General features: G+C 42.5%; 1 protein-coding gene across 3 annotated transcripts in view; it reads left to right on the forward strand.

Annotated features, from left to right (window-relative positions):
* Nucleotides 1–1,460: 1,460 nt before the first annotated feature.
* DZIP1 (DAZ interacting zinc finger protein 1) overlaps nt 1,461–23,200 on the forward strand; it is a 49,710-nt gene continuing 27,970 nt past the window's right edge. Inside the window, exons 1-10 of one of the 3 annotated variants that reach the window (XM_081128345.1) lie at nt 1,461–1,785; nt 2,443–2,539; nt 2,893–3,105; nt 3,860–4,102; nt 4,216–4,773; nt 9,305–9,389; nt 12,222–12,346; nt 15,049–15,210; nt 18,474–18,611; nt 20,387–20,449. In XM_081128345.1, the coding sequence (XP_080984471.1) occupies nt 4,100–4,102; nt 4,216–4,773; nt 9,305–9,389; nt 12,222–12,346; nt 15,049–15,210; nt 18,474–18,611; nt 20,387–20,449 (1,134 nt within the window). In that variant the 5' untranslated portion in view covers nt 1,461–1,785; nt 2,443–2,539; nt 2,893–3,105; nt 3,860–4,099. Of the gene's footprint in view, nt 1,786–2,442; nt 2,540–2,892; nt 3,106–3,859; nt 4,103–4,215; nt 4,774–9,304; nt 9,390–12,221; nt 12,347–15,048; nt 15,211–18,473; nt 18,612–20,386; nt 20,450–23,200 lie in introns of those variants that run through there. The other 2 variants (XM_081128346.1, XM_081128347.1) reach the window with 2 other exon arrangements.

Here is a 23,200-nt window from a genome sequence, read left to right on the forward strand (position 1 = left end):
TTCAAACAAGAGAAATAGACACAAAAATTTGAAATAAATTCAGCCACATTTGTATTTACTTACTATAAAAAATAATCAATATTCACCAATATTTTTATTTCCCCTTTTAAGGATAATTTCTGTCTTCAAAAACCAAATGTTTAGTTGAGCACTTACTAAACGTGCTCAATGTGCTAAGACACTTGAGGGGCTCAAGTGTTGGTGAAGAAAGATACCTAAATAATTAAAAAATTTAATTATTTAATTATCACAGCCACTCTTCACTCAACTATGGTAACTGGCATAACGGGGTTTGAAAGGATGAAGAATGTATGATCGCTACTATGCCACGCCAAAGTCAACTGGTTTATCTTTTTTCTTCCAACTCTGCATATGTTGGGTAATAAACTGACAATGGGGAATGGGGAATACAAGTAACTTAAATTATCATCAAATAATGTTAATTTAGCAATCATCTTACACACACACACATACACGCACCCCACCCACTCAAAGGGCATTGGCCTTATCTATCTCATAGTGCCTGAAATTTCTATCTAGAAATATTTGTCATACCCACTATATAGGATTTTTAGAGGGATCTTGAATCTTCTTTTAAATTTAAGCATTTTAAAATTAGACTAATTAAAAAAATCCCAAGGCTGTCCTAGGCCTTATGATTTTAAGTAAAAACTAGAGCATGGAATTGAACATAAATACTTAGGGAGGTAGTACGTTTGAAGAATCATGCTAAATAAGGTATGGTACAAAGTTGACTGGGTCAGGGCAAAAGCACAAGTAACCTTTTGTCACCCAGCAAAAATTTTAGTTACTCTTTTTTAATTGAATGATTTTTGCTACAGCAGACACTAAGATTTTGCAAAAGATACACTCAAATTTCTCAATGAGTCAACCTCATGGTTGTTACAGCGGTTGTTAAAATGCATACTTTTCTGGATTGCTTATTATTTTAGATTACTGAATTTTTGCCCTACATGTCAGACCACATGCTCCAATTTTAGGTTAAATAAATAATTACACTACTCTTGACCCACGACTCCCTTCTCCCCGCACCGTCGAACTTTCTCCCAACAGAGGTCTATGCCTCTCGTCCTAAAGGGGGCGCAACCGAGAGAGACGCCGAGACCTACGAGAGTTTAAATTCTTGTGTGGTGCACTTGCAAAGTGCCCAATCCGTTTTTCACATCACTCAAGGTCAGGGCTGCATTCGACAGCCCCTTGGAGGTCCCTTGCAGTTGCAGATTTCTGCGATTAAAAAGAGTCTGATCTTGGGAGTGAAATCAACTAGCTGAAGGCCAGGGTTAGAGTGAATCTGGTTTCTCTGCGAAAAGCCTTCTTGGGGAGAGCATCCCGCACCAGCCGCGGAGCAGCCCGGGGACCACGTGTCTGCGCCAAGAGCCGGATTGGCCGGGCGCGATTTAGCGCTGCAGTCTAGATGCGCAAGGTCCCGCCCAGCGGCCAGAGGAGCCGGGGCGCGCCGAGGAGAGGCCGGGAAGGATCGCGGAGGGGAGGGGGGCGGGAGGGGGGTGGGGGATCCAGAGGCGCCAGCGGCCTGGAATCTGGGAGGGCCCCGAGCTGCGCCTGGTGGCTGCCTTGCCACAACTTGCCCAGACCAGACAGGCTTCGTCCTGCACCTTGGAAGGAGCCGACTCGCTGCTCCCCGCTCGGCTGCTCCTGGGCCTCCGCAGGCCTGCCTGCACCGGCAGCGCGCCCTCGGTCTGCGCCCCCAGCTTCGCCCCCGTCCGCTTGCAGCGCCCGGCGCCCGCCCAGGAGCGCGCAGCTGGGGTGAGCCGAGGCCTGGGATGCGCCAGGCGCCCTTGGGAGCCCGCGGCAGAGCGGGCATCTTGGTGTCCACGAAGCTGGGCCCTCCTCCGCTTCTCCAGCTGCGAGCAGAGGCACTGCAGACCCCGCCGGCGTGGCCGCCGCAGCCCCCATTCCCATCTGCTTTCAAAGGGGCGGCGCCGAGGCCCAGGGGAGCCCGCGCCGCCCGGCCTTTGCCTCTGCGGGTTCGGGAGCCGGCCCCGGGGTGCGCCCCGTCTCGGCCCTGCCGGAGGATGGGGGACGGAGGGAACGGGGAAGCGTGCCCCCTTCTTTCCTGTTCCGGCCATCTTGGGAACGAGATTCAATCCAGGAGCGCGAGTGGCCAACCCCGCGGCGCCCGGGGCCGGGGTGGTGGGCGAACCGCGATGGGTGCCCCGGGTCCCGTGCCTCCTCCCGGACTGCATTGGGTGGGGCTGCGTGGGGCAGCCCCCCGCGTTCAGCTCCAAGGGCTTGGTCCCAGAGCGCGGGTGAATCTCCCTAAAAGGCCAGAGGCCCAGAAAATAACGGGGTTAACGGCTGGGAGCTGACATTTGCTTGAAGCGCCTAACTCGTTTCATCATTCTTGATCCACATGTTCGTTCCGCAAATTCCTAAGGCCTCTGCCTGCCTGTCCTGTTCCAGGTGCTGGGAGATAACGGCGAGCAAGAGAGACCTCGGCCCTTGTGCCCGCGGATCCTGCAGCCCGGTGGATGGAGGCCGCCGCCCACAGACCGGCCAGGTCGGTATCCCCACGCCCGTTAAACACGGCACAACCGGGCCTAGTGCCGACAGCTTGCTCTAGTTTAGGTATCAACCAAACGGAAGATGCGAACTTTGAATCTAGATCTTCAAGGCTGTCATGCCGGCTGCAGTGAATCCGTAATAGCTCTTTCCCCCCAAAGTGCCATGAAAGGTTATTTCCATGTACGGTTCCTATGAGGTCACCTGAAGCTGTGCTTGTTTCCTGGATGCTTTCATGCAGGCTGATTTCTAGTTACAGTTTCTGGAAAGTGGTAAAAATATTTGATATTACAGCTTTGCGCCTGGTTACTCTGAATTGTATTTTTCTTTCCTCTGTTCTTTGGCTGTTAGGAAAGACAAAAGGTTTCCTGATGGTTGGTCCAGGCCGGGGCTCCCCGGTGGATTGAGGAATGCCTGGCTTTTCCTCAGCTCCTTGATCTCTGTGGTAGACACAGGCAGCCCTCTGAAGACCCCAAGAATGAGAGGCCCGAGGTCTACAAGTTGCTGCTAGAAATTTTTTAGCCTCTCCAAAAACAGAATGCAGCTGCCACACAAGTTTGCAAGGTAGATACCAGAGCCCTGTAAAACTTGATGGTAAAGCTGATGGTTCAAGTTCCCCTCCATGTAATTTTTTTTTTTTTTTTTAACTTTCACATTTTGAAAATACACCCTTTTGGAAAGACAAAGTATTAACTATTCGGGGAAGTTTTTAGGTTTGTACATCTATCAGAATGTTAACTTAGGTGGCCAACTCATAGAGAAAGAAAGAGTCCATTTAAAAAAGTATCTTTCATGTAAGAAATTTAGAAAGCCTACCATAAAATATAATTAACTACACTACGAATTTAATTTAAAAAAAAAACTTTATTGCGGTATTTACAAAATGCACCCTTATTTTCAGTGTGCAATTCGATGAATTTTGTCAAATGCCCGGGGAACCAACAAAACAATCAAACTAAAGAATATTTTTATTATACCCCGAAGTGTCTTTGTGCCCTTTGGCAGCCACTCCCCCTCCATCCCACTTAATTTTACATAGTTTCGTTGCTTAATGTTTTCTGAGTTGTGTGTAAAGAATGAAGATGAATAGATCTTTCTCATCCCCAAACCTAAAGCGAGTAAATAATAACCGGAGGGTGGCAACCAGGACCCAAAGGTCCCGGGTGTGGAGCTCCGCGCGCTTCAGGCACCTGGCGCGTCCTGCCCTAGGCCAGGAGGGTGGCGCCGGGGAGCCGGCGCCGGGGAAGCGCCCTCTCGGGGTGGGCGCGGGTGTTCACCGGCGCCCAGGCGGGGCCCTGAGCTCTCCTCCCGCCCGCAGGGCCCCGCGCGCACGCTGACCGCGCGGGGGGGCCGGCGCGCCCTTTGCTCCGAGCCGCGGCGGCTGGGACGCTGCCATAGCAACGGCCCGACGCGCACACCGAGGCCGCCGCTGCCGCGGCCGCCGCCTCCGGGCACCTGGGCTTCTGCTCCGGAGGAGAGGGGCGGCGGCGGCCCGGACGCAGTAGACGAGACCGCCGTCTCCTCCGATGCCAGCAGAGGTGGCCGGTTTGCCCCAAGCATGGTAAGAGGCCGGAGGCCCGGGGCCGCCCGCCCGCGGACGCCTGGCTCGGGGTGGCGGGGTGTCCACGGCGCTCGCAGCTCCCCCGCCACTCCCGCCTTGTCTCCTTCCCGCAGCCCTTCCACAAGCAGGTCTACTACCCGCTCGCCGACGGCTTCGAGGGCCCCGACGGCCCCGGGGGGCCGGCGGCGGGCGCGGCCGCCATGGCCTGCTTCCCCCCCGGCGCGGCCTCGGGCCCCCTGCCGTTCTTCCAGTTCCGGCCGCGCCTGGAGAGCGTGGACTGGCGGCGGCTGAGCGCCATCGACGTGGACAAGGTGGCGGGAGCTGTGGACGTGCTCACGCTGCAGGAGAACATCATGAACATCACCTTCTGCAAGCTGGAGGACGAGAAGTGCCCGCACTGCCAGTCGGGGGTGGACCCGGTGCTGCTGAAGCTCATCCGCCTGGCGCAGCTGTCCATCGAGTACCTGATGCACTCGCAGGAGTTCCTCACGGCGCAGCTGCGCGGCCTGGAGGAGCGGCTGCGCCTCAGCCTGGCCAACGGCGAGCAGAGCAAGGAGCTGCTCGCCAAGCAGGCCGCGGAGATCAAGTTCCTCAAGGAGGAGTGCAAGCGCAGGAAGAAGATGATCTCCACCCAGCAAATGATGATGGAGGCCAAAGCCAGCTATTACCAGGTGGGAAACTGCGAGGTGATTACAATTCATAACCCCCCCCCCCAATCCTCAAATTCCCACTGGCCCGGATATTGAGAACCGTTTATATCCTTTTTTTTTTTTTTTTTTTGCTTTGTTTCATTTTTGAGATTTGTACTGTAGATTAGAAGAAACAGCCTATTTAAATTAACCAAAACAGTAATTTTAACTAACAGATGACATGGTTCGTTACCTTCTGTAGGCTACCCTAGGATTAATGATTAAACAAGTAAGGTCGTCTGCTGTGCTTTATTTAAGTCATGCAAAGGCTGGTTGTTTAAGAAGCTGTTTCCTGCTTCTAATCGGAGTAATGAAAAATAAGCCATGTGCGAATTGCAAATGATCTGGAATGATTACCTTCGTGGGCTTTTCTCATTTTTTATTTCAGAATCTTTTCAAATTTACAGAAACGTTGCAACAGTAGTGCAAAGAACTTCCTCATACCCTTCAGCCAGATTCACCAATTATTAACATTTGCCACATTTGCTTTATTTCCTTTGCCTCTATGTATATTATTGATCCATTTTACAGTAAGTTGCGGACTCCTAAATATTTCAATGTGTATATTTATTTACTAAGAACAAGAAAACTCACCAATATAACAATAGTATTTTAAAAATTAAAAAATTTTGCTTTTCTGTTAATCTCCACCTGTTATGGGTTGGGCATTGAATCCAATTTTTGAATGTAATAGAAATCAACGTCTATGTCTTTTTCATCAGTTAGGTGGATGAAGTGCAGAAGGTATCAACAATGTTTGATAAAAATATCGAAGTAAGCAACAGACGGACAGGATTGACTTGATACCTTTACATTCTAGATATTTGGCTAAATATGGCTTAAAACATCTCAGTGGATTTGGGTAATAATGAATGCAGAGAACTGGGTATATGGTGCAGAAAATAGTGCTTCGTACTGACCCAACAGGAGTGTTGAGAGAAGTGTACTTAAAAGAGGTGAACAGTTGGGAAAGAGTACTGTTAGTGTTCACCTTTGGGTACACAACCCTGAGTTATAATTGTCAATGAGACTTGATGTTGCTAATGGCCTGTTTGTTTCATAAATGCTATTTAAAATCTAAATATTTATAAATGGTGCTGAAATGGCTCTTTATAAATATGTCTTATATAATGAATTTAATGAGTCTATTTAAACATTAAAAAAAGTTTATCTTAAGATTGGTAGTAATCCAATAAAATGTTGAAACCTTTAACATATAGAAATTTTATAAACATTTTTTCATTCTTTTGGTTACCATAGAAACAGCTGTTAGTAAATCAAGATTTTCAAATGTGAATGCTATATAAGGATCAAAAGGTAATGGCTCAGTTTTTTCAAATGAGTGACACCTACCAACTCTAGGCCGGTCAGCAGACTCTGAATGACAGTGTTAGCTGTATGGTGTGTGCAGGTGTGACAAAGAACAGGTAGGAGGCACCAGACCATCTTTTCCTACATAGCACAGATATACTCTGCCCTCTATTAAGTGGCTTGACATTGTCTCATTATGGAGTCTTTGAGCACTTTAGGGTGACATTTCCAGAGTTAACCTTCCTGGCTTTAAATCCTAGCTGTTCCACTCTGTAAGTGTTTTAACTTCCAAAACTCAATTTCCTCAATAAGAAAATGAGAATATTAGTAGTAGCTACTTTTTCAGGTTGTTCTGAGAATTCCATGAGATATTACATGTAAAGCATGAGGAAGGCTCAGTAAATAGCATCTGACACATAGATGTTGGTTTCTGCAGTGGCTTCCCAGTAGTGAACTATGACTACCTATGATCTTTTTGTGAATCCTCAGACTTTTTTTAGGAGCTCATCATATAGTGGGGGTATAAAAAAGCAGGCCAGAGGTCACTGTGCTGATGCTATAAGAATCAGTGATTTAGGAAGGGGTAGTCAAAGACTGTTGCTAAGAATAGTTGGCACATAAGCTCGCTGGGGTTCCATGGTTTTATAATAATTGAAACTCCAATTTCGTAAGCATGCAGTCATGAATTTGTGTTTTCTGTTTTATTTATTTATTTTTATATGTTTTTATTGATTTCAGAGAGAGGAAGGGAGAGGGAGAGAGAGATAGAAACATCAGTGATGAGTCATTGATCCGCTGCCTCCTGCGCGCCCTCTACTACTGGGGATTGACCCCGAAACCCAGACATGTGCCCTAACTTAGAATCGAACCCTGACCTCCTGGGCTATAGGTCAACGATGTTCAATAACTGAGCCATGCTGACTGGACTTTTGTTTTATTTTTAATTGATCTTAGAGAGAGGAACATCGATCTGTTTCCTCCTGCATGTGCCCCGACTGGGGATTGAACCCACAACCTGAGTATGTGCCCTGACAGGGAATTGAACCCACTACCTTTTGGTGTACAGGATGACACTCCAACCAACTTAGCCACACTGGTCAAGACATGAATTTGTGGTTAAGTAGAGACCTCCAATAGCTGAGGAAGTCTGATGGTCATGTGTAAAGGCCTGTGTGTACCAAGGATCTGCCTATCAAATTATATTTTTTAATTAAAAAATTTTAAAATAGTAGTGCATCATAACAGGACTTAGACTCATTCTAAGAAGATCTTTCATTTTCATAGCTGGAAGACTCAGGTGCATCTATCTCCATGTTCCAGCAACGCAGGCAGATTTTGGAATCTGCCAGTGAATTTCTGTTACTGCTTCCAATTATTCAGCCCCTTGGAGTTGAAGATGAGTGTTGGGGAGTAGAAAAAGCATGCATTTTGCAGTCGGAGAGACATAGGTTAAAATATACAATTGATAATACTGTAACTTAATTTTTCTGAGCTTTGATTTCTTCATAAAGTGGTGGCCATGTTGATTTAAAAAGATAAAGATGTTACAGGACCTAGCTTGGAGCTAGGTACAGTGGAAATGTGGGTTTCTTTGTACAAAGTTCCCCACTGCCACTGTCTTTGAGAGGTCTCAAAATTCTGGAGGAATAGAGAACCTCCATTTTACTTCATTTTGGTAAAGGAATCCTGAGTTCTTGTGTCAATTCCATTACATGAAATGTTTTTCATTTTTTAATGATTTCGAATGGAAGTTGTGTTAAGACAGTGACAGGTTTCACACAGCGTATAATCTACATACCGTCTACTTTGTTAAACCAAGTGTACTGAATGTAGTTTGACTCATTCTATCCTTGGAGTTGTCATGGAAAGAGCCTTGGATTTCTTTCTATGTGTATAATAGTACCTAGCATTTCTTAATTCATGTCACTCTCTTCTTTTCTAAAAATGCTTTAAGGGATACTCTTTGAAATAGTTTATATCATTCATATGTATATCAAATTCATATAGCACATATATTTATCATATATATAAAACTATCTTTTTAAGAAAATGCAAAAGGTTTTAGAAGAGAGGGGGGTAACCTATAGACTTAAGGGATATAACAATCAGTTGCAGGATGTGGCTTTATTCGGATCCTGATTGAAAACAAACTGTAACATTTTTTTCTAAGACAATGTGAGAAGTATTGGGGAAATAAACAAATGATTGGATATTTGTTGATATCAAGGAATCAACAGTTACCCTTTAAAAGGTGGAATAATGATATTATGATTGTGTGAAGGGAAAGTTCTTTTAGAGATAAATTCTGAAATATTGACAAATGGAATATATAATATCCAGGATTTACTTCAGAGTAATCCCAGTGTGAGGCTAGAGATGAAACAAGTTGGATTTTTGCTTAAATTTCGAATCAGTATTTAAGTGGAAAAAGAGATTTGGTGGAATTGATTCTTTTTCAGTAAATTCATTTTAGGAGGCCAAGTATTTCTAAGCATTTGTTTAATCACTTATTAATGCTGGGCTTCGGAGACAAAGCTGTGAATAATATAGACAAGAGTCAGTGCTCTCAGGAACCTAGAGGGATTAGGCAGAGAAAATAAACAAGTGACGTAAATAAACATGAAAATATTAACTGGTGAGATGTACAATGATGGAAATAAGAGAATGTCACGGGACAGTGACTGGCAGAAGGCTCATCCTTGAAGATCTTGTTAAGGACTTGCCACTCACCCCCAGCCTGGAAAATGCTTCAGAAACGACATCCTGAATGACAAGAAGGGGTCAGTCATGGGAAGGTCTAGAGAGGGTTGAGGCAGGGGACTAGCTCATGCAAAGGCTCTGAGGTTGGCCCACTTGAGAGACAGAGCGAAGACTAACCTTGCTGGAGTGTCCCCACAAGTTGCTGGTGATAGGCTGGGCACCACCGGTCTAAAGGGAGTGGTGTTAGGGGTTCTGGAAAGCACCATGATGGGCTACTTTAACACTTAAGTGACAGCTACCACTGCCTGGTGCTCAGATAGGAAGAATGCCCTTGGTTTATATTTGTCATTTTAGTCATGATTTCAGTATCCCTTGCCAGGATGCCATCTTGGGGGCGGGACAGTCCCCAAAAGGCAGTGCTTCAGGTATCTGAATTCTAATTGAAGTGAGGTGGAAGGATACTCGTTATGGCCACTTTGATTTGTTGCTCTCTCCTTTTCAGTGCCATTTTTGTGACAAGGCCTTTATGAACCAAGCCTTTCTACAAAGTCATATTCAGCGCCGCCACCCTGAAGATCCTCACCTTGGTAAGTAACGAGCTCAACTTTAGTGAGCTGTTTTCTTTCCGGTAACCTTTTCTTTTTCCAGTGCATTTCTCAACCTTTTTAAAAGAAAATATCGCTGTCCCTGTCCATTCATGAAGGAAATATCGAGCCCCTACTATGTACCGGGCACTGCACTAGGGGCTGGGGACACAGCCCCAAGCGAAACAGACTAAGTCCTGGATTCTAATGGGAGGGGCTGAGGAAACACACTCACATGAATGAGCGATTCTTTTAAAATGGTGGCAAGTGCTAGGAATAAAATAAGTCAGGAGAATGGGACGGAGAATGACTCCAGGTAATCAGCAAAGGCTTCACTGAGAAGGTAGTACTTGATCAGAGACCAGAGTGATGAGTAGTTCCCATTCTGGGGAAGATCTGAGAAATGAATATGCCAGGCAAGGGAAGCGCATTGTGAGGGTGTGAGGGGGAGGCAGGACGGTGTGTCTGAGGACCAGACAGGGTTGGTGAGGAGATGAGCAGGGCAGCGACAGTGGTGACGCTGGAGAGGAAGGAGCCATGTCCCATGGGGCCTTGAACACCCTGGGCAGGAATGGCGGTGTTTTTATAAGCCTAATGGAAAGCCACTGGAGGATTTTAAGTACGGGAGAGATTTGTACAGTCTCATTTGTACCTGAGAAGGAGCCCTCTAGCCGCTGGGGGCGAATAGACAGCAGGGGCAACGGTGGACGCAGGTAGAAGAGTGAAAGGGCTGCAAGAGCAGCTGCAGGGAGAGATGATGGCAGCTGGACCACGATGGTACCAGGGGAGATGGGACAAGTGAAGACGGAGAGTATGTTCCAGACACGGCCCATGGAGATGTGACAGCGTGAGAGGAAAAGATGAAGCAAAGGCTATTCTGGGTTTTTGCCTGTATATTTGGATGCACGGCAATGATATTTCCCAAGATGGGAAACCTAGAGGTGGGAAGCAGATCGAGGGAGGAAAGAGAATGGAGAGTTGTGCTGGCCATGGCTAAACTAGGCACACATACAATTGCCATAAAAGTGAAGATGCTGGAGGTCTGGAGGTCAAGGTGGAGGCCCAGGCTGGAGGTAGAAACCTGGGTGTCTGTCGTTAGCAGAGCTGGCTGGATGAGTCACCTAGACAGAGAAGAGAAGATAGCTAAGGGCCAGCTCCAAGGCTCTCCCAACACTGGGAGCTCAGTCTATTCTCCAACAGCTGAGGAGAGTTAAAAATAGCAGCTATGGAGGCAGGAGGGAAACCTGTGGAGTGTGTTATCATGGAAACCAAGGGAAATAAGTGTTTCAAAAAGGAGGCAATGGTCAGTTGTATTGAATGTTCCTGAGACACAGAGTATGATGAAGACTGAGAACTGACTATTGTTATCACTATGGCTGTTGGTGAACCTTGACACAGCAGCTTGGGTGGATTGGTGGGGACAGAATTCTGAATGGAGTGAGCTGAGCTGAGAATCAGGCGAGGACATGGTCATGTCGATTACAGACATATATTTCAATAGTGTTTTCTGAGAAGGAGAGAAGAGACATGAGGCATTACCTGGAGGGAAATGCGGGATCAAGAGAAAATGTTTTGTTTGATGTGGGAGAAACTCAGATGTGTTTGGGTACCAATGTGAGTTAACCAGTGTGTAGAGGGGGAAACTAAAGAAGCAAGAGAGGGGAAGGGTTTTGTGGTTTATCAAGGAACCAGGTTTCCTGGTACTTAAATGTTCTCAAAAGTAAAGAATGCAAGGTCTATTTCTCCACAAGCAGATTAAAGCATTCTGTAGATTGCTACAGTAATCCACAGAAATTTTCATTCTGATTTACATATTTTTAGTATCTAGCCGTGCGTACTCCTGGTGTGTTGTTCAATGCCTACTTTCCTTTCCCTTTTGGGCCAGTCTGTTTCTGTTTCTGCCTATTTCAGGTAAATAGATGTATTTAGGAAATAGCTAAGCTTTTTGTAAACAATATGAACAGCATAAAATTCCATTTATAAGCCATGGACTACTGATAAAATTTAGCGGTATATTGGAGAAATTGGAAAGATTAGATATTTTAATTAATCTACCATTCTTCAGTGTGAAACTGACTTTCTTTCTCTTCTGTTTCAGTACCTTATTCTATCTCATACTCGTTTCAGAGAGCACTTCACACTCTGAAATGAGTATTATTTCTTCAGGTCATCTTTGAGATTCTGACTTTCTACTTTGGTTTCCATACCTTTCATGTCTACACTCACAGACACATGTATATCCATTCAGTCATGTGTACATCTGCATGTAAGTACATGTACATAAATATTCCTCCCTTCACTTGTTGCTTCCTTTTACAACTTTTCAGTACCACGTTTTTGCCCTGTCGACAGGTTATGGCCCGAGTTTGCATCTTGACTGCCAGCCTCTGCTTGTATTAGCGCTGATGGGGTTCTCAGGGGAGTTTGGTGGGAGCAGAAGGATGGTGACCATAGAGATTTCAATATGGTGGTACCTGCAATGGAAGCCACTGCTTCCCTTCTCTGATTGAGACAGGCATCTTGAAGAAGGGCCCAGGGTTATTCCTTGTCACCATTACTGCTCCCTGAATGGGCTCTCCCACTATCTCTGTGGGATAATCCAACCTCAACACAGTGGCTGAAAGAATCTGCTAAAAATAATTCTGCGCCCAATAATAAAAAGGAATGCAAATAAACACTAAGTAGCAAAAATTGGCTCATGTGGCATGGAAAAAGTAATCTCCCAAGTAAGAGCAGTTTCCTTTGTCTTATCAATAGCACTCTACCCCATAAGTTTTCAGATAGGTTTCATAAGCATAGGTTTCATAGTTTAACAAGATGTTTCTATTGCAACAGACTATAAGAAAAAGGAGTTGGCCCTTAAGCTCCAGAATGAGGTTGACATGCTGAAGGAGCAGCTGCAGCTCACCAAGTCTCAGTTAGAGGCTTCACAGCACGCCAACGCAGTCCGATACTCTAAGGTATGACACCAGATTTCAAAACAATGGTATGTTGATCAGTTGCCTCCTGCACACCCCCTACTGGGGATCAAGCCCCCAACCCGGGCATATGCCCTGACCGGGAATCGAACCTTGATCTCCTGGATCCTAGGTTGATGCTCAGCCACTGAGCCACGCCAGCCGGGCTGTTGGGAGGTTTTTGATTGCTGATTCAATTTCCTTACTCCTTACTGGTCTGTTCAGATTTCTTGTTTCTTCATGATTCAGTCTTGGTAGGTATGTTTCTAGGATTTTGTCCATTTCTTCTAGATTGTCCAATTTGTTGACATATAATTGTTCCTTGTAGTCTTTTATTGTTTTCTGTAATTCTGTGGTATCCATTATAATTTTTTAAAGTATGCATTTTAAAATATATTTATTTTACTTATCTCCTCTTTTATTAATAATTTTATTTGAATTCTCTCTCTTTCTCGGTTAGTTTATCTAAAGTTTCTCAACTTTATCTTTTCAAAAAACCAACTCTTAGGTTTGTTGATCTTTTCTATTGTTTTCCTGTTCTCTATGATATTGATTTCTGTTCTAATCTTTATTATTTCCATCCCTATGCTAACTTTGGGCTTGTTTGTTTTTTTCCTAGTTATTTGAGGTGTAATATTAGGTTGTTTATTTGTGAATTCTTTCTTAATGTAGGTGTTTATAACTATTATACTTTCTTAGAACTATTTTTGCTGCATCCCGTAAGTTTTAATATGCTGTTTCCATTTTTGTTTGTCTCAAAATATTTTTGATTTTCTTCCTGATTTCTTCTTTGACCCATTGGTTGTTCAGGAGTGTGTTGTTTAATTTCCATGTATTTGTGAATTTTCCAATTTTCCTCTAGTTACTAATTTCTAGTTTCATTCCATTGTGGTCAGAAAAGATGCTTGAGCCCTGGCTGGGTAGCTCAGCTGGTTAGAGTGTCATCCCAGTTAACCAGGGCACATACAAGAATCAACCAATAAATGCATAAATAAGTGGAACAACAAATCGATGTTTCTTTCTTTGTCCCTCTCTCTCTTTTCCTCTCTCTGTCTCACATCAATAAAAAAATAATAAATAAAAGATGCTTGATATAATTTCAATCTTCTTGAATTTGTTAATACTTGTTTTGTACCTAGCATATGATCTATCCTGGAGAATGTCCTGTGTGTGCTGAGAGGAATGTGTGTCTGCTGCTGTTGGATGGATGTTCTGTATATGTCCTTTAGGTTCATTTGGTCTATAGCACCGATTTTCAGCTGGCATGCCACAAGAATTTTTGAAGCATGCAACATGCAATACCTGACTATTTAGTCAGGAGCAATGACTAATAGATTGTCAAATTAAAAAAATGACAACAGCTAACATAACAATAGCCATCCAGTGTGAATGAATCAAAATGATACCTTTTTTTTGTCAGGTCAGCAAAAAATATATTTTTTGGTGTGCTGCAGAATTTTAGTAATTAGTTTATGTGTGCCATGAGATGAAAAAGGTTGAAAATTGCTGATCTATAGTGTTGTTCAAATCCTGTTTTTCTTCATCGATTTTCTGTCTGGATGATCTATTCATTGTTGAGAGCAGAGTATAAAGTCCCTACTATTGTGTTGCTGTTTATTTCTCCTTTCTGTTCTGTTAATATTTGCTTTATATATTTAGATGCTCCAAAGTTGGATATATAAATATTTACAACTCTTATATTTTGGTGATGAATTGACCCATTTATCATTATAGAATGACCCTCTTTGTTTCCTGAGAACTTTCTTTTTTAATGTAAGCATTTTCAGCTCTAAATTTCCCTCTGGGTACTGATTGGCTGCTTCCCTTTTCTGGTGCGTTGGTTTTGTTTTGTTTTGGGTTTTTTGTGTGTGTGTGTGTGTGTGTTTGGTGTGTTGTTTTTTAATTTTCATTCATCTTAAAGTATTCTAATTACCCTAGTGATATTTTCTTTGACCTATTAGTTTAAAAGTATGTTACTCAATCTTCATGTATTTTTATTTTTCAATTTTCCTTCTGTTGATTTCTGATTTTACTCCATTGTGGTTGAAGAATATACTTTGCATGATTTCATTCTTTTTAAATTTATTGATACTCATTTTATGGCCTAATACATGGCCTCTCCTGCTGAATCTCCTGTGTGCACTTAACAAGATTGCGTATTCTGCTATTGATGGGTGCAGTGTTCTTTCTGTATATGTTTGTTAGGTTGAGTTTGTGTATAATTTGTTCAGGTCCCCAGTTAGGTTAAAAAAAACCTGAAGATCAATGAGAAATCAAAGGCTGCTTGACTAGACCTTGCATTTAGCTTGTATAAATATGAATTTGTGTTTTGGGGGGATGAGTGGGGCTACTATACCCAAATTGATATAGTAGCAATCTTGTCAAGAAAGGCACAGTAGACTTTTTCTTTTAAAATATATTTATATTTTACATACTGTTGTATGTCTACTCAACAATTTCATAGATCACAGAACTCTTGATACTTTGTGCCTCTGCATTTGCATTTTAAAGGATGTAAGGATATGTATTGCCTTTGGTTTGTAAAAATCATTGTGTGCAGACCTGCCATTATATGAAGTGTTACTGCATGCCTTACTGAAAGATGCAATACTAGCTTACACATTTGATTTATGCCCATTGATTTAAAGTTTTACGTATTTGTTTTATATCAGAACTTTTAAAGTCATATTTTAAAATAATTTCAGGAATATGATATTCAGAAAGCAAAAGAGGAAGAATTTCTGAAGTTATTTCATAGATGGAAAGAAGAAGAAAGGGAGAAATTTGTTGATGAAATGGCAAAATTCAAGGAAATGTGTAAGAAGGAGTTTAAAGAATTAACTTCCAAGAATTCAGCATTAGAATCTGTAAGTATTAAGCCAAGAAGTCCTCCTAGCAGTGGTGGAATTGTTGCCTTGAAAGGTGGCGTTAGAATGGCATTTGACTGCCTGATCCAGGAGTTCCTTAATCGTTCCCAGGTCCAGACACCCCTCTTCCCTGAGAGTCTTAAGGGAGCTCGAAGCATACAGAAGACATAGCAAGTCAGAAAAGTCATTTCTTTTAGAGGGAGCTTTGTTCCCAAACCTCCGTGTAGAATACTTGGTACATTTGGTCGGATGATAGAAGAGGGACCCTCTTTCATTAACCAGTTAGATTTAGAAAAACTTAAACCATAAACCCTTTCCTGAGTTTTGGAACTTTCCAGGAAAGGCTGACACAGATCACCAATGTGGGAGGAAAAGGGAGCCCATCCAGAAAGACAAGAGGGAGAACCTTTGCCAGGCCTGGCTGGTGAGGAAGCGGGCCTGGAGCAAGCTGGATGTGGCTAAACAAGGTCTCCTCTCCTGAGGAAGCAGCCTTGCTCCACACTGCCCTGGTTACACACATGGATGACAGACACGCCTTGCAGGGCTGGGACCTTCATCTTCTGTGAGCTCCTCCTTCAGACAGTGGCTGCTGTCACCCAGCTGAGAATGATCGGAGCTTGCTGGACAGCTCAGTGCTAAGTGATCCTTAGGGAAAAAGGAGACAGGGGAGTCAATGGAAGGTCCTTGAGCTCCCTCTAGGGGCGAATACATTTTATAAACTAAAATAGATTTTTGAGATACTGCTAAGATCCTTCTCTAAAACGCCCTGAACTCTCACATAAGGGTGGGAAAACTATGACCTGTGAACCAGATCTGGCTTACCTTTGTTTTTGTATGGCTAACAAAGGTTTTTACATTTTTAAATGGTTGAAAAAAGTCAAAAGAAGGATATTTTATGACATAGGAAAATTTTACATGAAGTTCACATTTCAGTATCCACAAGTAAAATTTTTCTTAACACAACCATGCTCATTCCCTTCCATTTTATCTATGGTGCTTTTGTGCTGGACCCATAGAGTTGAATGGTCTTGACTGAGACCCTATGTGTCTCACAAAACCAAAAATGTTTGCTGTCTGGCTCTTTACAGGAAAAGTTTGACAGCCCCTGTCATATCTTTATAGGCACAAAGTTAACAATAGGTAAAGGTGAAATGGATGTGTATGGTACTATTCTTTCACCTTTCTTGTAAGTTGTAATTTGGACACACACACACATACACACACACACACACACACACAAATGGGGGGTGGAATAACATCAGATGGCTCATTGTGTCTTTTCTGTAGAGATTCCTTCAGGCAACTTCCTGTGGGTTCAGTTATCCCCCTATGACCTTTCCTTGCCTGCTAGTGTTCTTCCTCCTAAGCATCAGAACCCATAGGCCATAGTAATTTCTCTATCCATGGTTTCTTCTATACCCAAACCCCAGGGTCCTCTCCTGAACTCATATCTGTGGCTCCTTCTCTAAGGGGGTGCCCTGTTACCCACAGGAGTATATTCTGATACTAACCAATTTAAGACTGACTTCTTTCGTCTTCCCCATGAATGCCACACTCATTTTTCCTCCCCTTGTGATAATCCTCCAGTTACCGTTCTTTTGCCTGAGATTTCCTCCATGGGCCTGCCCCCTGCTCCCTGCCCCCCGGATAATTGTGGCATAGGACATTTTCCCACAGCTGTACCATTCCTACCTAAAAAGAAAAGCTTTATTGAGATATAGTTCACATTCCCACCTAAAGAGTACAATTCAGTGGTTTTTAGTGTTCACAGACTTATGCAACCATCATCATGGTCATTTTAGAACATTTCATTACTCCAAGAAGAAACCTTGTACCCATTGGCACTCTCCCCACACCTCCCCCTTGGCCCAGCCCTTGGCAACCATGGATCTACTTTCTGTCTCTGGATCTACCTGTTCTGGACATTTCATATAAATTGAATGATATAATATGTAATCTTTTGAGAGTGGCATCTTTCACTTAGTATAATGTTTTCAAGATTCATCCTTGTAGTATTTATCAGTATTTTACTCTTATTTTTTATTGCCTAATGACATTGCATTGTATGGATATACCATATTCTATTTGTGCATTCTTCAGTTGATGGAACTTGTGTTGTTTGCCCTTTATGGCTATCAACAGATTTTAAAATTACTATTAAAAATAAATTATTAAAAATAGTTTTTGATGACCTGGACAATGTATATTGCAGGATGCCCTCTATTAGAATTGATTTGATATTCTTCTCACGGTGAGACTGGGCTTACAGACTTGGGGAAGAAGACCTCAGAGTTAAAGTACAATTTTCATCACATCATATCAAGGGTATATACCATCTACATGATTTATGGTTATTGATGTTGACCTTGACCACCTGGCTGAGGTCGAGTTTGTCAGATTTCTCCATTGAACAGTAACCCCCCTGCTGCCCCTCCCCCCCCCCCCCCCCCCCCCCCGCCCTAGCCAGTTTGGCTCAGTGGATAGAGCTTCGGCCTGCAGACTGAAGGGTCCCTGGGTTCCTTTCCAGCCAAGGGCATGTACCTCGATTCCGGCCCTGGTCGGGGTTCATGCGGGAGGCAACCAATCAATGTGTCTCTCTCACATTGATGTTTCTCTCCATCTCTCCCTCTCTCTCTTCTCTCTCCCTTCCACTCTCTCTGAAAAGCAATGGAAAAAATATCCTCTGGTGAGGATTAAAAGGAAAGGAAGAAACCTCCCCCTATTTCATACGGCACCCTTTGAAAAGAAGTGGCTATGTGCAGCCCAGACTAAAAGAGCGTAGAACTGTGCTCCCCCGCCCTTTTGTTTTTGAAGTTAACATACAGTATTATCTCCTGTGCTTACTGCTAGTAACTTTGGTACTAACATACAAGCAAAGGATAAAATTAAAATGTTTTGTCCCTAGTGGATTCATGGATGCAGTCTTGGGTGAAGCTGGCCTCATCACTAAATTATCTTGAGAACCAGCTGCACCCAGTTCCTGTTTCTGGCAACTGTTACATGCCAATCAAAACATTTAAGACCCATTGTCTAAGATTAGAAAGTTAGGTTTTTCTTTCCCTTTTCAATCCTGTGCATGTTCCTTTGTTGGAAGACACAAAAGAAGAAAACCACTGGGAAGGAGAAGCAGGAGAAGCACAACGAGCAGCCAATAGAATAGTCAGATTTAAAACATGGGTATGTGCTCCCCAATTTTATTCTCTGTCTCGGTCTTGCAAAAGTATAAACATTTGTACCAGTGATTTTTGCATTTCATTTTCCAGCAATTGTCAGAAATCCAGAAGTCCAACCTGCAGATCAAGTCTAACTTAGGCACGTTAAAAGATGCCCATGAGTTTAAAGAAGAATATCCCCAACATCCCCAGGATTTCCAAAATGTGATGCAATTTCTTGATAGTCAGGTATGTAAAAGTGGGAGATAAATGTGGTAGAGGCCTAATTTTTTAGTGAAATGATTTACAGCAAGCATCTTCTACAGAAAAAGTATTTGTGTCTTTCAGTGACCATGAAGGTGGCTGATTCTATTTTCTTGTCCCTAATACACGTGTAATTCATAATAGGTGTTCATTAGCTATTTGTTGACTGACTAACAGATGTGCATACAGAACAATTGGCAAAATTGCTTCATTTTCCCCTGAGATAATATCTATTTGAATTGGTTAACATTACCTCAGTATTTATTTTTCATACTTCAGACATAGGTCTCAGTTTCAAAAGGCATATTGAAGCACTAACTTTATTTTTAGAGCTTAAATATACAACTTCATTGGTGGACAGATGATCTTTTACATTGATCAAACATAATTGCAGTCATTTGAAAGTGAACCTCCATAATCAGTGCAGTCTTCGTACTGGCTATTTGGTCATACTGGTTTAGGGAAACATTGTGTTTTACCAGGAAACAAATAGAGATTAAAGTTTATGACTTCAGGATCCTTTTAAAAAACAATAATACGTGATTTAAAAAAATAAGTGTTTTTTTGAAATACATGCAAATGTCGGCGCTGCTTGCTTTGCCGCTTACATCGTGCCTGCCTCCCGCAAATCTGCCTTCCACGCCACAGCCAGGCTGACCGTGTTGCTATCCTGTCTGAAATTTTTCAGTGGATCCCCATTTTTCACAGAACAAAGTCTCGAATCCTTAACCAGCACTCCAAGTGCCTGAGGATCTGGACCCTGCATCACCTGCCACCTTTCTTGGCTTTACCTTGACATTCCAGCAGCACCAAACTGCCATGGTTCCCAGAACGCGGCATTCTGTTTCTGCTTTTGCTCCCAGTTTCAGGACCTGCAGCTTACTCATTCGGCTGGGGTAGCACCTCTTCTAAAGTGTTCTCCTGGACCTCTGGGGTTTTGCATTTTTGTAGTTCCCCAACAGGGACCCGATCACATGCACACTGCACGGAAACTCTCTCTGTTATGCCCACCTCCCTCATTGACAGGGAAGGACTTTCCTCTTTCTCCTCTCCTAGCCTGCTAGGGGCTGCCCAGCGAGGTGTCTGGTAGATGGCAGGGGATCAGCTGTTGACAGTTGCTCCCAGCAGGCTGGTCTCTCACGAAGTAAAGGTCTCAGTTATGAAATCCTAAGGCCCTACCTAAATTTCTCCTGTTTCATTCCTATGAGCTGTGTTGTCAGTTCAGAACCCATGGACTTAGAAAACTTGGTGTTTCCTTTTAGTTTCTTAGGTTGGCCAGCCTCGCACCAATATTTTTGAAAACAAAATTTTATTGGAACACAGCCATACCCATTCATTTAGGTATTATCGCTGTTCTGCTACCACTAGTAGTAGTGACCCAACCATCTGGCTCCAGAGCCTTAAATACAGGGGTGGGCAAAAGTAGGTTTACAGTTGTTCATATGTAAAAAGACATGCAGGTTATGATGATCACAAAGCTTTATTAATTCAAAAGAATGTCACAATGCAACTGTAAACCTACTTTGCCTACCCCTGTATTTACTATTTTCCCCTTAACAGAAAATGTTTGCTGATACCTGCCTTAGATTATAAGATTAAAACCAAGACAAATGTTTTTAAACATTTTGGACTCTATGGATTCTAAAAAATACCTGATAACATTTTACCAAATAGTTGAGTTTCATAGGTACTCACCAAAGAGGAAGATTCCATTTATATTACAATTGCACATAAATTACTCTTGCTTTACTGTTTCCTAGGAAAGCAAGTGGACAGCTCGATTTCAAGCTCTTAATCAAGAACACAAAAAAGAGAAGGGTCAGGTAAGGATTAAGAAAGCATCCTATGTTCATTGCAGCATTATTTACAATAGCCAAGACATGGAAGCAACCCAAATGTTCATCAATAGACAAATGGATAAAGAAGAGGTGGTACATATATACGATGGAATATTACTCAGCCATAAAAAAGAATGAAATCTTGCCATTTGTGATAACATGGATGTATCTGAGTGTATTATGCTAAGTGAAGTAAGTCAGACAGAGAAAGACAAATACCATATGATTTTACTTACATGTGGAATCTGAAAAATAAAGTAAATGAACAAAACAAAGAAGCTCATGGATACAGAGAACAAACTGATGGTTGCCAGATGGGAGGGGGGTTGGGGGAATGGGTGAAAAAGGAGAAGAGATTAAGAATCACAAATTGGCAGTTATAAAATAGTCACAGGGATGTAAAGTACATCATAGGTAATATAGTCAATAATATTGTAATTATGTATGATGTCAGATGGGTACTAGAATTATCGGGGGGAACACTTCGTAAGTTATATAAAGGTCTAATCACTAGGTTGTACACCTGAAACTAATATAATTTTGTATGTCAGCTGTATCAGGAAAACACAAAAACAAGAAGAAGCCAGTGGTCTATAAGTGGGTCAATTTTGCAAAGACTATTTGCTTTTCTTTATAATTAAGGTAGTATTTTTCACTTCATAAAGTTTGTGGTGAAATGTGTAGCAAAAATTAAAATTACTTATAGTTTCAATACCAAAGATAATCACTGCTACTGCTTTGTTATAATTTCTTTCAATCTTTTTTCTGTGCTGTAAATGTTGCATTTCTATAAGTTAGAAACCCATACATGCAATCTTACAAATTTTGAATTATGCTTTATAACTTTATATACTTTTCACTTAATATATCCTATGTTTTAAAATATCCTTTTTTCATGATTACATTATGATCTTAGAGATGAAGCATACGTTATTTAATCATTTCTTCATTGTTGAATGCGTTTTTAATTTTTCCATACAGAACAACAATCTAAATAATTTTTAAATAAAGGCAAAGATTATTCACATTAAAATCATTTTTATGAAAACAAAATTAAATTATAACAGTGATTCCCTTTCACCTGAATACATCAGAAATTTAAGTGTTAAAGTGACTTCACACTAGTGCAAAACATCTAAAGTAGATTTATTTAAGATCCTTTTCTTTAGGAAAAATTGTTTATTTTTTTCACTTTAAATTATATGTATTTTGTAGCCCTTTGTCTAAGTCAGGGTGGCTTAAAAATAGGTATTTATTTCTCAGTGTTCTAGGGGCTAGGATTCTGGGTGTTAATCAGTTCAATTCCTGGTGAGAGCCCTCTTGCAAATGGCCACTGTGTCCTGATATGGCAGAGAGAGAGAGAGGAGAGAGAAGGGATGGAGGGAGAGCAAGCTCAGGTCTTTTCTTTCTTTCTTTTTTAAAGTATATCTTTTTTATTGATTTCAGAAAGAGGAAAGGAGAGGGAGAGAGAGAGACAGAAACATCAATGATGAGAGAGTCATTGATCAAGCCCACAACCTGGGCATGTGCCCTGACCGGGAATCAAACCCCGATCGCCTGGATCCTAGGTCAACGCTCAACCGCTGACCCACGCCCGGCCAGGCCTCAGGTCTTTTCTTATAAGGGCATCATAAGGCCCTACCTTCATGACTTCATCTAAACCTAGTGACCTTGCAAAGGCCCCATCACCTAACACCATCATGTAGAGGATTAGGGCTTCAACATGAATTTTGGGGGGACACAAACATCAAATCTGTAAGGCCAAGGGAAAGAGATTAAACACGACCTGTACTCTAGGGATGGGAACTTGAGCCATTTTAGATTTCTGCCTCCCACACCACTCCCTTTATTATTCTCACCACTTCATGAGTACAGCTCTGATCACTGTTGTAGATCACTTTTTGCTTATTTGTTTACTTGTTTAGTTTCTGCTTCTCCAACCAGATCAGTAGCCTTTCGAGGGAGGGGCTCTATTTGGTTCTCTGTTGTAGTCTCAACATTCATTAATGTGCCTAAAATGTGATTGAAACTCATTAACTATTTGCTCAATGAGTGTGGAAGGTTGCTAGATATCCAGAAGCGGGATCATTCAACCATGTTTTTATGGATGGAGAAATGCTGATTGTAGGGTTCAAAAGAGCAGGGCTGAAAGAGTTGTCTGTTGGAATGAGCATGGTATTTGAACCCAGGCCCTCTTAACCTCAGGGCCTGTTTGTCTGCCTCACTACCTTGCTTACCTGTCAGGTGTTAGGCACTTAGCCAGCTGGGGTGGGGACAGGGCAGTGATACTTAGAGTGGTTGCTTTTCTGTAAGAACATTCTAGCTTTCCTTTGAGATGCTCTTGGGTGATGGTTCCTACAGAGGGTTGCATTTCAGAATGAACTGAGGCTCTTTTCCAAAACACACATGTGCCTCTCTACCACATGAGATTCTCCTTCAGTAGGTAAGTCTGGGATATGCATATGTTTGGGGGAAAACAACAAAAAATCAAATCTGGACAGTTCTGTGTTGGATCAGCTCTTAGATAATTTGAAGTTCCTACTCTTATTGTTCAAGGCATCTTAAAGCTTTGGTATTTAGGGGCTGAATTCAGGCTTCCTTATTAATTGGGGGTGAGTTTTAATCTCTGCTCTTTTAAAGTTTCCTGAATTGAACGCAAGTTGCAGAGTTTCACACTTGCCACTGTAAGTCGTGATAGTGGGAAGGACCGACTGCTGGCAGTTCAGAGGAAGCGCG

The sequence above is a fragment of the Miniopterus schreibersii genome (assembly GCF_964146895.1).
Source record: "Miniopterus schreibersii genome assembly, chromosome: 2".
Classification (NCBI taxonomy): domain Eukaryota; kingdom Metazoa; phylum Chordata; class Mammalia; order Chiroptera; family Miniopteridae; genus Miniopterus; species Miniopterus schreibersii.